Consider the following 17,119-nt stretch of genomic DNA (forward strand, 5'->3'; position numbering starts at 1 on the left):
GGCCCCTGGGGAAAGCCCACCCCCAGCAGAGCTGGTCCAGGATTGGGACACTCTGTCGCTCCCACTTCTTTTTTTTTTTTTTTAATATTTTTTTATTGCATTTAACCAATTATTACAGAAAGGAAGTATAAGTTCATTTATAAACGTAGGTATATTCAATTCAGAGTTAAAAAGAGGCAAAATAAGACAGTTGTTAAACTTGACTATCTAAACTAATACATAAAATTTGCAACTTATCTTCCTAGATCCATTCCTTATATCCTTCCTTCCCACCCTCCCCTCCCTACTTCCCAACCCTAACCCCACGACTTCCCCTCTACGTTTTATTCGCAATTCCCTATTAACTAAACTTTTACTAATATTATCTATGTAAATCAATTAAGTCAATTAAAAAAAAAATAGTAACAATTAATGTTACTTTGTTTTATGCTCATACAAAGATGGATGACGTCCTCTAAACTTTATTGATATAATCAATCCACGGCTGCCATGTAGCGTAGTAGTCTTCCGTTAGTTTCCCTTTAAGCGTAAAGGATATTTTGTCCATTATATACATTTTCTGCACTCTAGTTCTCCAGTCCTCTAAGGTTGGGATCTCCTCGGACTTCCACCTCTGTGCTAATGCTATCCTTGCCGCTGTAAACATATGAAAGAGTAAGAATTTACATTTATAGGATAACCTCCTTTCCATCAGTGCTGGGCCTAAAAGGTAAGTTCCCATTAATTTTTTATATTTAATTTTAATTATGTTGCATATTTGGTTATGTACATCGGCCCAGTATTTTTTAATTTTATTACAGGTCCACCAGGAGTGGATAAAAGTTCCTGGTTTTTTCCTACATTTCCAACATAACGGTGAAATTTTTTCATTCATTTTATTTAGTGTTGTGGGGGTTATGTAAGTTCTAAAATACATTTTTATATTATTCTCCCATAAGGCTGCATTGGGGGTATATCTATATATGTCTCTGTAAAAGTTAATCCATTGCTCCAACATTATATTACCCCCTATATTTTGTGCCCATTTTATCATATTGTTTTTAATGAGTTCTTGTTCTTCTTTTTGTTCTAACAAGATTTTGTAAAATGTACTGATATTCTTGATATCTTGTCTATTCAAAGCTATGTCAAAATCTGTCTTTTTTTTTTCTAGTCCCCAGTTTTTTATATCTTCCTTGAGGCTATTTTTTAACTGTAAATATATGAACCATTGGCATGTATTCCCTTCTATACTTATATTGTCTCTATTTCTCATTACAGGTTCTTCAAGATTCCATAGGATTACATCCTCATATCGTAGCCATTGTTCTTCGAGACTTCTTTCCCCTCCAAACATGGATTCAGTTCGTGAAACCCATGTTGGCATCTTATTATAGAACTTGTTTCTATATTTCACCCATATTTTTAAAAGTCTACTCCTAATAAAATGATTCTTAAAACTCTTGTCTGGTGGTTGTTTACTTCCTTTCTGCGGCCAGAGATATGCATGCCACCCTCTTTGTATATTATATCCTTCTAACTGTAGTAATTTATTGTTACGTAATAGAATCCACTCTTTTATCCATGTAATTGCAGCCGCATCATGGTATAGTTGTAAATCTGGGACTCCTAGACCTCCTTGAAGTTTATTTTGGGTAAGCCATCTATATCTGACTCTGGGTTTTTTTCCCTCCCATATAAATTTGGATATTTCTTTCCGCCATTTTTCGAAATTTACTTTTGATAATATGAAAGGGATATTTATAAAAAGAAAGAGGAGTTTAGGTAAAATACTCATCTTTATTATGCTGATTCTCCCCAGCAGTGATGTTTGGAGTCCTGACCATTTTTTTAAGTTTTCTTTGATTTTTGCCCACTGTGTTTCGTAATTGTTACGAATTAAATTGTGGTTGTTTTCTTCTAGGGTAATCCCTAAATATTTAATTTTCTTCTCAATCTTTATATTAATTTTAGTTTCTAAACTCCTTTTTTCTTTTTCAGTCATATTTAATACAAACATTTTGGTTTTTTGTAAATTGATTTTGAAACCTGCTAATTTGCCATACTTTCCTATCATTTCTAATATTGCGGGTGCTTTAATCATTGGATTGTCTATGATCAAGGCTAAATCATCAGCGTATGCCAGTATTTTAGTGCAATTTCTTTTTAACTTTATCCCATCTAGAAGTTCCAGATTTATTATCTGTCTCAGTAATACTTCTAATGTTATTATGAAGAGTAAAGGGGAGATAGGGCATCCCTGTCTTGTACCCCGCATAATCTTTATTGGTTCAGTCAAATCATCGTTTATTCTAATTTTGGCTTCCTGTTCTTTGTATATAGCTTTTATTGCCGTTAAAAATTTGTCTTCAATTCCCATTTTAATTAGTACTGAAATCATAAAGTCCCAATTAATTTGATCAAACGCTTTTTCGGCGTCCACAAATATAATTGCTGCAGGGAGGTCCGGTTTTTCTTTTAAATATTCAAATATATTAATAATTTTACGTATGTTTACACTAATTTGTCTTCCAGGGAGAAATCCTGTTTGATCTTCGTTAATATATGTGTTAAGAACTTTTTTGAGTCTATTAGCCAGGATACTAGTAAAAATTTTGTAATCTAAATTGAGTAGTGAAATTGGACGGAAATCTTTTGTCTCGGGCGTTCCTTCTTTGTTCTTGGGGATTAATGTAAGTAAGGCTTGATTCCATGATTTGGGTGATTGTCGCTCCCACTTCTCATCATGCCAATGAAGGAAGACCATCTCCTGCTGCTGAGCCAGGTGGCTGAGCCAGCACTGCAGGCAGCTTTTCCACATTGTATGGGATGGCGGCAGGGTGGGAATGGAGAAGCGTGTTGGTTGGGTTGAGTTGGGCCAGCAGGCACACAGGCAGGGATAGCGCCCTTTTCCAAGTGGCACCCAGAGCACATGCCATACCTGCTCTACCTTAGATACGCCACTGACTGAAATGGTCCCAAGGGATACTAATTGGGCCTCTGAAGAAACTCATGTGAATATTAATGAGTTTCCCTGGATAGGTCAAATAATCCCCTCCCCTCCAACTATTTCGTTGGGAAAATATGGAGGAGGGAAGACTGAAGCCCTTCATGTGTTCCACAGTCGTGATCTTAATTGGGCCTCATCTGTGCTGGAACTGAAAAAAGCCTTCATGATTGACTGTGACACAGGATGCCGGGTGACCCCTGACCTATACACTCTCTAATGTATAAAAGGAGGATTTTTCCCCTCCTCCTTTGCTGTAGAATTGTAATGCTAGAACTCCAGGTCCCTTATTGAGGTAACCCTAATTTTCATTCCCAGCTTCAACAAACAATTTGCACATGTCAACTCTTTCTCCTTTGTTGTTTGCCCTTCTGTCATAATCTAGATTGTAAACATCAAGAAGGCAATGGCCTCTCTTTAGTTTATCTGGGAAGTAGTAATCAAGTAGTAGTAATAGTGACAAATCCTGTTATTCCTTTTTTTTTTGGTTGCTCAGAAGAAGTTTGGAGAAAACTGAAAAATTCTGTCTTCTTATATAATAAATGTTTTATTACTCATCCAAATAAAAACAGAGATGGTTCTGTCAACAAAACAGTTAAATAACAAAATATTAAATGTAAACAGGAGTCCCAAAAGGCAATGATCTTCTAATAAGTTATAATAATTTACCTTCATACAGTGATTCATATCATTTTTCAAGAATTATCTAAAACAAGTGATGGAGATAGTCAAAAGGAATGTCTTCCTAAGCAGTGAAATACAGATAAAATTCCCTGAAATGGTTGTTAATATCAAAAGTCTAGAATTCCAATGTGCAAGTAATCAGCAACCATTAAGCCACTTTTTAAAATTATGCGACTATATTATTAAGGTTGCCAACTACTGATTTGGGAGCACCTCCAAACATACATAAGTGAATGATAAGCTATTTCACCACACTTGTTCAAATGTATGTCCTTCGGTCCTGGATCAAGCTCAGAGAAAACCTCAGGGATATGCGTAGCATTGATTGGCCAAAAACCAGTGACATCACTAACCCCATATGTCTCTACTAAACAAGTCTTCTCCCCAAAACAATAGTGATCTTATTCAAATAAAAATAAATGGTGACCAGCCCATTTGAAGCACAAGGAAATGAGGCTATTGAATCAACATTAAAAGTTGTTGGCAAGTAAACCAGGTATAAACTATGGAAGAAGTTGCCATAGTAAGTCCTGACTGCATGTCCAGTTGTGTTTTTTTGAAAATTCTGCCTTCTGTTCAACAAATTCAGAACTGGGCTAAGCAGAACCTGGGCCTTTGGAGGCAGAGGCAAAACATGGAGAACTCTGGAGGATCAGGGACCAACAAAGGCAGTTATCTTGCAGCAAAAACTGGAGTTGATGGGCAAAATCCAGGTTCTGAAATTCAGTAGAATTTTAGGCCCCTGTTCCTGATTATGCGATAAAGACATCTACAGTTTGCTGCCATTAAAATACTGGATGGTTGACAATTCTGGACAGTTCATAATTAAACACATGGGTTCAGATGCAAAGACTTCTTTAGGTACATTAAGGACTTGGCCCAACAGATGCACTGGGATATAAAAAACCCCCACACATTTTTTCTAGGACTTGAGGGCACCCAATGAAGTTGATTGGCAACAAGTTCAGGATGGACAAAAGGAAATACTTTTTTACTCAATGAGTAATTACATGGTAGTATTTCCTGCTAGTGGACCTAGCGATGGCTGGAGCCAGATGGCTTTAAAAAGAGGATTAGACAGAGTAATGGAGGAGAGGTCCATCAGTCGCTACTAGTCAGCAACTATGAAGGGACCCTTTAGAGGAGCGGCAGACCTTTGAATATCAGAAACAACACTAATGGAGAGGCATTGGCCTCTATTCCCTGTTTGCTGGCCTCTAGGGAACTGGTTAGCCGATGTGAAACAAGATACTGGACTCGATGAACCACATGTCTGATCCAGCAGGGCTCTTTTGATGTTCCTATGAAGACTAGATTATTTTGCCATGTCAATCACTTGCCCTTGAAATCCCTTTCCATTTTAAACCCAGTTTGCCGTGTAGTACGTAGCAGCTGCTGTACAAAAAAAAAATTCTGTCCACAGCCCATTACAGGGAAAATAACTGTACAATGCTTTCGATTTTGATCTTTATACATTTGTTTTTTTAAGATTACAAAAATATATATTCTCATTGTAAAATGGAGGGCTCTCCTTTGCATTTTTCCTTCCAGTCTCAAAAGCCGAATGCAAACTTGTGCGACGAACAAGCAATTGGGATAAAACATTTTCACTTTTCTTTGCAGAAAAGAAAACATTAATTTTTTCCCCCTCCAGGCATGTTTTCAAAAAAATCTGGAAAGCTCTGCCACTTAGCTGTTCCACCCAGCTTATAAAAGAGAAATTTCTTTGTATGCAACTGAGATCAGAAACCATCTCAGTGGTGTTCATCATGCGCTGCGTATAAAATTCAAAGTGGCGTGGCAGCGCCTCTACCTTTAAGCACATAATTAAGGCAAAAGTTCTGTGCGCGGGCTGGGATCTCATGCTGCCAGATTCAGCAGGGTTCTTGCACTGAATTGACATGAGATCAATTGAGCCCTATTATTTTGTTCCCAATCAACCTAATCATTTTTTCTAACCCCTACAGTGTCTCCAAAAGGTTTCACAGCAACATTGAGTGTCTTCAAAAAAAACCCTGTATAATTGCCTGGCTTCTTTCAAACCATCTAGCTGCAAAGGAATTATTTTTATGAAAAATGCTGAGGTCACGCCTGCATGCAAGTCATATGGTTTGATTTGGAAGCCTGGCTCCCATTTTAGAAATTCTGGAGCTGGTTTCAGTTGCTTGGCAACGACAAAGTGGCCTTCTGTGCATGGTCAAAAGTACCCTCTTTATTCTTTTTCACACTAAAACCCAGTCCTGAGGCTAAGCCATGATAACACACAATCCTCTGAAGATGCCAGCCACAGATGCAGGCGAAACATCAGGAGCGAATGCTACTGGAACACGGCCATACAACCCGGAAAACCCACAATGCCCTCATGATAACACTGTTTAGAAAGTGGAAATACGACGATTTCCAGTGAGGCAAAACCAACAAGAGAAAAGACAATTAGTGATTGTTTGCACTGCTCTCTCTAGCCAAAACGGATGTGTTACAGTTGGTGCATCTGTAGCTGTTTTAGTTCCCAGTACCTTGTGGGGGAACGTTCCACATTTCTCTTCTGTGGTAATGTCATCTGACATTCCAAGTTCATCAAGCTGAACAACCACAACTAGAATTCCTGCTCCACGTGTCTCTAGGATTCTGTTTTTCTTCCTGGCTTTCCTTCGCCTGGCTTCCTCATTCTGTCCTCCTTCTCCCAAAGACGGCTGACATGCTACGTACAAGTCCTCGGATGCTCACAGTCTTTTTGGTGGCACTCCGGGAATCACGCACCATGTCCAGAAGTTCATGGAAAACCACCAAGGCTCCGTGGTAGGTCTCTGCAGCAGAGATCTCGAAAAAGCTTGCGTCTGTGGAAAGAGCCAAGAGTCGGCCTTCCTCGCTGGAGACAGTGCGCTGGTGCTGCAAGTCCCGTTTGTTCCCCACCAGGGTAATGGGCACTTTCACAGCCCCGCTCCTCCGCTTCAGCTGCTGGATCTGCTGTAGCTGCTGGCGAGCAAAATGGAAACTGGTGCGATCGCAGATGCTGTAGACCAGGATGAAACCGTCAGCCCAACGGACCTGTTTCTCATTGATGCAGCCCTGCAGAGATTGGAGGGAGAACTCAGAATTAGTGAGAATCAGAATGGCCGTCCTTCATGCTTCCGCCAGTTGCCGTGGCAAGCGGAAACCAGCTTTCCAGGCTGCCGGACACCAAATTAGGCCTAACCAGATTATGTAATTCTTCCTTTTGGGAAATGAATGTGGCATGAACGGTCAAAGAAGTGTGTGACAGGAAGAATCAGTATTAGACATTAGCAGGCCATGTGTGGCAAGCCATTTAAACTAGAGTTGTGAACGCTGGGTTGGGAAAATCCTGGATATTTGGGGGGAGGTACTTAGGAAGGGAAAGGTTTTAGGACCTTGGCAGGGTATAATGCCACAGACTCCACCATCCAGAGCAGCCATTTTCTCCTCTTGGAGATCTGTTTGTTTTTTTTTTGGTTATCTTTTAATTTTTTTGGTTATCTTCAGGTAAGGTTGCCAGATCCCTGCCTGCACTGGGGGATGCCCTGATTTGGACCCCTTCCCCCTGGTCTATGGGGATCTTACTGGGCTTAAAATGAGGCCCCAGACCTGGCTTCATTGGTGCAATCCCTTCTGGAAGGGATGTCTTCATGTTGGCAACAGCAAGGGAAATGTTCGGGTATTTGGGGCAAAACTCTATAGTGAAAAACAGCTTCTTCTACATAGACTTTTTTTTGCCCAAATACCGGATCTTAGTAATTCTGGAGCCCTGGCCTAAAGTCCAGAATGGGGCCTCAGAAACACTGCCTCCTTCCACTGCTGATAGAAGCTGGATGCCTGCACCCAACCCAGGGTGGGCACAAGCAGCCGCAGAAGTCTGCTCTTTCTCCTTTCCTCTCCCTGTTGATGGGGTAGGTCTGCTTGTTGCAGGGGAACCTCCCAGTGTGAGGCTCTGCACAGCTGCTCTGGATCCCCATTGGCTAAGACCAGCCCTGAGCTAGCTTTAATGTTCTGCAAGTTTCCCATCATTACTCTCTGTCTACCAGCACAGCTGAAAGAATCATTAATCTGTTTGAGTCTTCAGCTGGAACAGAAGCTGGGGCATCCATATTTGTTATGGGCACTTGCTTGTCAAATCCTCCAAACTGGCATGAGGCTTCTTACCTTAGGGCAGACGGAATCCCAGATGCTGAAGCAGACTTCCCGGCCGCCCATCATCATGTTGTGAGTGTAAATTGATTCTGCAAAGGGAAACACAAAGAGATGAGAAGATGAGGAAGGAAGGAAGGACGGAAGGACGGAAGGACGGAAGGACGGAAGGAAGGAAGGATCTGAAAAGCAAATACATTGGGGAAAGTGGGGGTGGGGTGAAGAGAACGGACTGAAAAAGGAAGAGAAACAAGTGAGGAATGGAAAAGATGTGAAGCTGACTCACCAATATTACCATATTCTCCAATAAACCTTCGGGTCAGAAACCGAACTGTCAAAGCTAGAACAAGGGGAGAAACAGTGACATTAGAAAAACATGGATCCTGGAATCAGGGAGATATCTTTGCTGGAACAGCTCCTACAAGCCCCTGACAGAGCATCTGCCTGGCTTGATGCATGCACTCAATTGCATTTCAGTTGAGCTTGCTCCTGAGAGAGCAAGGGTGGATGGCCATTTGAAAAGCAACACCTTTACATTGGTACAGACACTTTTGTGAGAGATTGGCAAGTTCCATAGCTGCCTGGGGATCCCAGTTGGGATCCCCTCCTGTTACAAATGGTTTGAGCAATAAGTGTGGTGTTGTGGTTAAGAGCGCAGGCCAAGAATCTGGAAGAACTTAGTTTGAACCCCCACTCATGCCATGGAAGCTCACTGGGTCACACTCCCTCAGCCTAACCTACCTCACAGGTAGGTTGAGATGATAAGCCACTTTGGATCCCCATTGGAGAGAAAGGTGGGGTATAAATGAATAAAATCGACCAATCAAAACAAGTGATTTAAGAGGGCTTATCAATCCCTTAAATCCTTTCTGCCTTGCATTTAAAAGGCCTCTTGAACTCTGCTGATAAATAAATGTGCTTTGAAAAATCAATCTGTTATAAGTTCCATTTTAAACCTCTGCTCTTAGCAACTGCAGGCTAGATTCAGTTTAGTCAAGCTGCAAGAAAGCTGGGTTTGCAATCTACTTTGTACTCAGTGGGAGCCATGAGCGTTCAAGCCTGACAGGAAAAGTGAGAGGTTTTGTTTCCAAACACCTGTTAGATTTTAACATGAGCCACAGCAAGGAAAATGATTTGAACATTCGGACTCAGCTCTAGAAAGAAATCGTTAAATGGCATTAAAAGGGGAATTAGACAAATTCTTGGAGGAGGACAGGTTCCTAACCACAAGATCCAAATAGAACTTCCACAGTGAGAGGCAGTTTACTTGAATACCAGTTGCTAAGAGACAAGAAGAGACACGCCAAAACATTGATTGGGACCCAGAAACCTGCCAGACACTCTGCAGCAGGTATATATTCCCTCCCAGGAAACTTAATTTCATACATCATTGCTGGATTTCTAAAACATCTGAAAAGCTCTTCCCTGACGTGTTTGCAGTCGGAATGAATCATTAGTGGAGGAGAAGCATTTTGCGCACGAGTGCCTTTACTACGTTCCCTGGATTGGATTGTTTTGTGACCCGGAGAAGGTACATGACCGTCAGGTGTGTTTGTGAGGCGCACAACTCATGGGCACGTCACAGCACCCTGAGGGCAGAGCTGGATGTAACAGCCAAACATCCATGAGTTTAAAATTCAGATGTGCCCCACTCATGGAGAAAGAGGTGTGTGGGCGTCCATCCATTTTTTAACTGGTGAAGCAATATGAGGGTAATGGAAGTAGCAGTCTCCTCTCTTACACCTTTACCTCTGTATTGTCTTCCCACTCTCCCCCCCCCCCCAATTCCTCTCAGTCAACCTCATTTCTGGAATTGGAGTTTAGCAGAAAATAAAGGTTTCTGTGGGAAGTCAGGGGGACGTAAATCTCCAGTGGGGGCGAGGGTTCAGTACCTCTTCCCCACCCCCACATTTTTTGATGTTAAAATCACCCCTCTGCCACTGCACACATGATTGGGGCCAAGCTGGGTGTTAAAACACACCAACCTCCCACTTTCACGTGTAGTTTAGTATATACACGTGGGAATGCCCAGACTGAACACTGAACAGCTCTCTCACAAGGCGTAGCTAAGCAGCACCTCTGCCCCATACGTGGGCAGGCTGCTGACGGTACAAACTCATCTGTTCAGCAGTCACAATTCATCCCTCGTGTCTCTCTTCTTCTCCCCCCCAAGTCTAAATCAGATGCCTTGCAGAAGGGATCTGTCTTTTGCATCTGATACTTTAATGACATTGTACATATAGAAGAAGAAGAGTTTTGGATTTATATCCTCCCTTTCTCTCCTGCAGAAGACTCGAAGGGGCTTACAATCTCCTTGCCCTTCCCCCCTCACAACAAACACCCTGTGAGGTATGTGGGGCTGAGAGAGCTCCGAGAAGCTGTGACTAGCCCAAGGTCACCCAGCTGGCGTGTGTGAGAGTGCACAGGCTAATCTGAATTCCCCAGATAAGCCTCCACAACTCAAGCGGCAGAGCTGGGAATCAAACCCGGTTCCTCCAGATAAGAGTGCACCTGCTCTTAGCCACTATGCCACTGCTGCTAATCAATAATCGTAAAGAATTGACAGTAATGAGTAATAACAGTTCATTTTACACAGGGTTTACATAGCATTTTTGCATGTTCAAAGCGCTCCACATCCATGGTCTCCCTGCAAACGTGGCAGCCACGCTGCAAGGTTGGTCAATATGATTATGCCCATTTCTAAGAAGGAAAGACTGAGGCAACCGTGGCTAGCCTAAGCCTTCCTGGAGAACTGAGAGCAGAGGCAAGATAGTGAAGCAGCAGTTTCCTGATTCAAAGCTTAATCCTAGAAGTACCGCTCCAACTCCTCTCTTTAGCTCTGTGGCTTTCTGTGGTGCTTTATGCAGTGGTGGGATTCAAATAATTTAACAACCGGTTCCGGTGGTGGGATTTAAATCATTTAACAACTGTTTGTTTACAAGAACCATTTTAACAACCCGTTCTGCTGAAGTGGTGTGAATCTGCTGAATCCCACCACTGGCTTTATGGTATAAACAGAAAGACAGATCCCTGCCCTGAGGCACACACAATTTACAGAAGAAATCGTTCTATCTAGGTACAAGGGGCAAGCTCTCTAAACAACGTGGTTGTCCCCAAAGCAACTCACCTGATTTCCCCACTTTCTCAGCTCCGATGACAAGGATGTTGGCTTCAAGTTTGGACAGATTGCCTTCGGACATCTTACCAGCCTGTTGGAAAGCTGTCCTCAGTTGGACCAACATTTGGACTTTGTGCCCAGAAGTGCAGAGCAAAGGAAAGAGAGTCCGCAAGCAGAGTCTAGAGAGCCGTTCCTTTTTCCCACAGATGCCTCTTTGCAAATCAGTTGCTTGGCACGGTTGCCTGCTGGGCTTTTATAGTGGCGAGGAGGAGCTGTGGGTTGAGTGACAGGAGCAGACTGAACGGGCTCCTGTTGTGCCTGGCTGTCCGGCATGAAACGCCAACATGCGATGCAACGTGTGCCCACATACGGCAGAGGTGGCTGCTTCACATTTTGTGCTGCGCATACATGTGAGCCGAAAGAGATTAACTTGCTCAAACCGGCAAAGGAAAGGCACAAACGCCGGCCAAGGAGGGAAGCAAAGAAAGAATTTAGAGTCAGGATTTGAACAGCAGAAGGTATAAAAAGAAGACGGCCAGCACTGCTGGAAGGACATCAGGAACAGGAAGCCGGCCAGGGAGCTGGGAGGACCTTGAATGATAATATTTAGTTGTAGAGATGAGCCCAAATTTCACAAGCTTGCTAGTTTTGTTTCAATATCCCAGCAGTGGCGTAGTGGTTAAGAGCAGGTGCATTCTAATCTGGAGGAACCGGGTTTGATTCCCCACTCCTCTGCCTGAGTGGCAGAGGCGTATCTGGGGAATTCAGATTAGCCTGTGCACTGCCACACACGCCAGCTGGGTGACCTTGGGCTAGTCACAGCTTTTCGGAGCTCTCTCAGCCCCACCCACCTCACAGGGTGTTTGTTGTGAGGGGGGATGGGCAAGGAGTTTGTAAGCCCCTTTGAGGCTCCTGCAGGAGATAAAGAGGGGATATGAATCCAAACCTCCTCCTCCTCCTCCTCCTCCTCCTCCTCCTCCTCCTCTTCTTCTTCTTCTTCTTCTTCTTCTTCGCTGTCGTTCCTCCCTTTGTGGGCTCAGGGCAGCTATTAACAATTACATTTATATTCTTACAATAAAAACATTATACCACCAGTATTCCTTCCCTCTAAGAAACAACCCTGAATCTTTATTTTTATACCATTTTGCATCTCCTGTCTCCATTTTTTTCTGATTAAGAAGAGTTTGAATTTATATCCCCCCCTTTCTCTCCTGTAGGAGATTCAAAGGGGCTTACAATTTCCTTTCCCTCCTCCCCCACCCCCCCACAACAACACCCTGTGAGGTGGTTGGGGCTGAGAGAGCTCCGAAAAGCTGTGACTAGCCCAAGGTCACCCAGCTGGTGTGTGTGGGAATGCACAGGCTAATTTGAATTCCCCAGATAAGCGTCCACAGCTCAAGTGGCAGAGCTGGGAATCAAACCCGATTCCTCCAGATCAGAATGCACCTGCTCTTAACCACTACGCCACTGCTGCTCCAAGGACAACCTTGTTCAGTGTGTTGCATATCAATGTCGTTAGCGTAAAAACTGCACAGGACCCCCACAAAAAAACTAGAAAGACTAATAACTAAATAAACGATACAGTCTGAAACCACTGATTAGTCAATAGTCCTAGGTGGAAACACAGACCTGGATAGCCTAGGCTAGCTTGACCCTGGAAGCTAAGCAAGGTTAGCCCCAGTTAGTGTAACCTCTATCTGTGGGTTCTGTGGGGCAGAACTTGGAATAAGTTTGCAACAACAAATTTTAAAAAAAACAAAATGGTTTACTTTCTTAACATATAGCATCAAACATCAACATTTAACGTCACACTTCAAGGTCCTGTTTAGGTTTCATTTCAAGTCCTTCTAGTTACAGTCTTCTAATGTTGCCAAGTCCAATTCTTCCTGCAAGTGGGTTGGCTCCTGAAGACTCCAAGGGCTTGGTGAACAGGATTCAACATGATGAAAGTTTCCAGGAGAACTCTCACTCATTACAAACACAAAAAACCCTTAACAAGGTGTTAAGGGCTTATACAAATCAAGGTCCGAGTCTGGTACCCTTGTCTCCTCCAAACTACATGAGCTCTGCAGCCTTCTGCTGCTTTGAGTCTCCACCCCTTTCTGGGTCAACCCATTCTGAGCATGGGGGTTACATCAGCACTTGGATGGGAGACCATTATGGAATACCAGGGCTGCTAGGCAGAGGCAGGCAATTGGAAACCACCTCTGAATATCTCTTGCAGTGAAAACCCTACAGCATAGGTGTCAAAAACAGATGCTGGCAGGGGATGATGGGAACTATAGTCCATAACATCTGGAGGGCCATGAGTTTGACACCTGTGCCCTACAGAGTTGCCATGAGTCAGTTGTGACTTGACCTAGTGATCCATCACCATCAGGTGAAAACATGGAATACTTTTGAAATGTTCACTGAATTTCTCCTCAGATTTTCAAGTTCTGAATCATCTGGTCTTGTTTCTGAAGCGGAACCATTGAGTTAAAAACCCTTCGCTTTTTCCTTTTTAAAAATGTTAGACTTCTGTACACCACAGCGCTGCTGTTTTTTGTCCCATCTTCTTTCTTATCGCCCTTCACCCTTGCCTGAGTGTGCATTGAAAAAAGACTATGAAAAAACACTCTTGGTACCTTCTGCGCAGACACTTCAAAACATTTTCAGGCAAGAAATAAAACATTTCCTCCGACGAGTTCCGCAGTGTTTTTATCCCAAAACTTTTCATTTCCAGCCCGAAAACATTTTAAATATCCTTGATTTTAGCGATTCTTTTGCTGAAAACGGTTTCAAAACGTTTTGACTTGCTGTGCGATCTCTTTAAGGCTTTTCCCACGCCTCTCTGCAGTCCCTGGACTTCCTTCTCAGTGCCATTTTCTGAGCTCGCTCTGTCATGTCACAAGTTTATTTTTGTAAGTTCTTTTTTTTAAATTTTGGCGACTATTCAAAGCTTCAAGTGCACATTTGGTGTCAGGTCATTTCCCAGTGCAAATTGCTTACCACAATGGAAAGTATAAAGGTATCATACTGGTGAAAAAATTTTGGACAACCGTAATGTTATATATCGAGAAACTCGTGAAGATTAATATTGGAATAAATAATGATGTAATGTTCATGGGTGTAATGGAGGATAGAAGGGTAGATAAAAAATATAGCTACATTTATAAAATAATGATCAAAGCAGCACATGCAACAATAGCTTTAGGCTGAAAAGAAAAGAAAAAATGGACAATCCAGAAACAGTTGGAATATATCTGGGAACAAGTGACACTGGACATTTTCGACATAATAACAAAGAATAAACTGTGGCAAGATAAACAGAGCGAAATTTTGAAGATATGGACAATATATGCGGACTGGATGAAAGAAGGAGCAGATATGGGAGAAGAGATTACAAAGAATGAACTTACTGCTGTTTGTTTGATAAAACTATGAAGAAAATACAGGGGGAGGGGGGAAAGGGGAAAATGTGAAAACGAATGAAGAAGAGTATTAATATAAAATGGAATATTCAAATGATACAATAAAAATTATTTTTAAAAAAGGTATCATACTGGTAAGTTATCATTTGTGGAGCAAACAGCAATTGGGAAGAGGCAAATTGATTGGGGGAAAGGGTTATTTCCCACCCACCCCTGGTGTTGTTTCTCTGAGCTGAATCATTGTTTGTATGTGCTTCCCACCTCAAGATTCAGATGATGGGTTACCCACCAAATCGCATGCTGTTTGGCCTCCAGGGGACCCTGCAAGCCCCAGCTCCTCATAATTGTATATTCCCATTGCTTATGGAAAAACTAAGGGTTGGTTTTTGCATTTATTCCAGTTTGTGGAACATATAGTACAAGGGGAGCAGGAAGGTGGCACAATATAGCCCAATCTTGTCAGATCAGAGAAGCTAAGTAGGGTCAATATTTGGAAGGGACACTACCAAGGAAGTCTCTGGCAAACCACCTCTACTTTTCACATGTCCTAAAAGACCATTGCTGGGTCATCTTAAATCTGCTGCGACCTAATGGTACGTTACACACAGGGCTTTTATGTACATGTGGTCCCCTTCGCTTTGAGCAAACATTCCCTTTGGATTTGATTCTCAGTTTCGCACACATTTTCCCCTCTTCTGCAGTTACCCCGCCCTCAGATCAGGGAATCCCCACAGTTTCCAAAAGCTCTTAAACTGACACCTTTTCTTTCCCTTTTCAGGGAAAGTGAAGGAGATCACCATGTGTTAAGCTTTCTTTGGGTTTTTTCTCGCTCCTCCCTGCCTCCCTCACCCACACCACAGTAGTTCCTCTCAGTCATTGTGCCACTGTTTCAGAATTATCAGAATAGCTTTTAAAAATTTTAACACTGAAAGTCTATCACTGGAGTGAAGGCCTAGCAAAGTAACTCTGGACCAAAGGCAGCAGCAGCAAGAATGACAATGGCTATGGCTACCAATCTTGATCCTCCTTGATCTCAGATTGCAAATGCCTTAGCAGATCAGGTGCTCAGGAGCAGCAGCAGCAGAAGGCCATTGCTTTCACAGTCTGCATGTGAGCTCCCAAAGGCACCTGGTGGGCCACTGCGAGAAGCAGAGTGCTGGACTAGATGGACTCTGGTCTGATCCAGTAGGCTAGTTCTTATGTTCTTATGTTCTTATGACAACAATAACAAGGCCGGCAATTTCCCCAAATGGAGTTTGCACAGAAACAACAAGGAAGCGGCAGGTGGGCAAAATGGCTGATTGTCTCAGCTTGGCTAGGGACACTTTGCAGGACGATAATCTGTGTAAACAAAAAACCATGGGAAACCTCCACTGTGAATCAAACAGCTGAAGGATAAGTATTGCCTGCATAAATGGCCACGCACATATAGTACAAGGGACTCTGTTAAGAAAGTAAGGAAAGACAGTGCCTCCTTGTGGCCAGAAAATAAAAGACACTCAGTTGAAAAAAGAGTCTTCTGACATCTTAAAGGAATTTACTTTTGTGAACTAGTCTGCTTCTAGTAAAAGGAAATTGGGGCTTATGTAGAAATGTGACAGCGAAAAAGGAAAAAAGATGCAGGGTGACAGCTTTATTGTTTTGTAAAGCCCTTATGCGGTTCACTGTACAAGGTTTGGTGGGGGATCAGAGTTCCTTTTTGCTGATCCTCTCCACAGCAATTGAGTCTGCCTGGTCAGATGCATGCAGTGCTTCCTAGCTGCCAAATATGTACAAATGGGTATGGAAAAAATACTGCAAGCAATAAGGACAAAAGTCCAAAAAAAACACAAAAGAAAGCAATGGGTGTGTGGCAGGGGCGTACCGCCCAGGGGGACAAATAGGGTCAAATGTCTCTGGGCTGTGGCCATTTAGTCACGTGGGGGTGGAAAATTGCCCCCCCCCCACACCCTCCTCCTTCCCCCCAGGTCCATACACTGACTTCAAGACCTGGTGCAAAAAATGTTGTTTGGTCATGGTGGCGGAGGTCGGCAGAAAACTCAGATTTTGCACCAGGCTACATTTCCCCTAGGTATGCCTCTGTGTGTGTGTGATTTCTAAGCGCTGAATTATGCAAGGTGTGAATAAAATTAGCCTCCCACACTCACATTCATGGGTGATACCACCAGCGGTGCCATATTAATGTAATTCCTGCGACAGGGAAAAAGTATATTGTCTACATTAAGTCCAAACTGAATGGAATCGAATTTAAGGATAAATGGACCCCTCCCCCCTTTGGAGTCCTTTCTTCCCTTAATGGTTGACTTTGAGATCAGCAGCAGCAGAGTGTTCTGGGAGACTAACAGAATCCTTCAGTTTATTCTAAACGTTGCCTGTTGGAAGACAGTTTTATTACCATTTTCTTTTCTTGTATGGAAACTGAGTTGTGTGTCCCACAGAGACAGCTGGTGGGTATTGTGGGCAGGGTCTGGAATCTATTGCACACAGGAAGATTACTCTTTTTTTATCAAGGATGGGCATCAAAAAATGAGGATGGCCCCTGGTAAATAGAAACCAGTGCCAAACTGAAAGCTCAGCTGGAAAACACTCAAAAAAGGCATTTTTTCTGAATGAAAGTGAAGACAGTTCTTGCTACATCAAACCAGGGGGTTCAACAATCTGGTTCCAACAGGGTTGCAGAACACTTTGACATAAATACTTGCTGACTGAACTTCATCTTGATCGAACGTGAGTCAAGCCCTCTGGCACAATAGGCTTTCTGTGATTGGCTGATGC

General features: G+C 42.8%; 1 protein-coding gene across 1 annotated transcript; it reads right to left on the reverse strand.

The window, feature by feature from the left end:
• Positions 1 to 3,519: 3,519 nt before the first annotated feature.
• LOC125437744 (ras-related and estrogen-regulated growth inhibitor-like protein) lies at positions 3,520 to 11,136 on the reverse strand. Its single transcript, XM_048506086.1, has 4 exons — positions 10,941 to 11,136; positions 8,100 to 8,153; positions 7,829 to 7,905; positions 3,520 to 6,739 (listed from the first exon to the last, which is right to left on the reverse strand). The coding sequence occupies exons 1-4, from the start codon at positions 11,053 to 11,055 to the stop codon at positions 6,335 to 6,337; spliced, it is 651 nt and encodes a 216-aa protein (XP_048362043.1). The 5' UTR covers positions 11,056 to 11,136; the 3' UTR covers positions 3,520 to 6,334.
• Positions 11,137 to 17,119: the final 5,983 nt, after the last annotated feature.

This window comes from Sphaerodactylus townsendi, linkage group LG01, assembly GCF_021028975.2.
Source record: "Sphaerodactylus townsendi isolate TG3544 linkage group LG01, MPM_Stown_v2.3, whole genome shotgun sequence".
NCBI classification, from domain to species: Eukaryota; Metazoa; Chordata; class Lepidosauria; order Squamata; family Sphaerodactylidae; genus Sphaerodactylus; species Sphaerodactylus townsendi.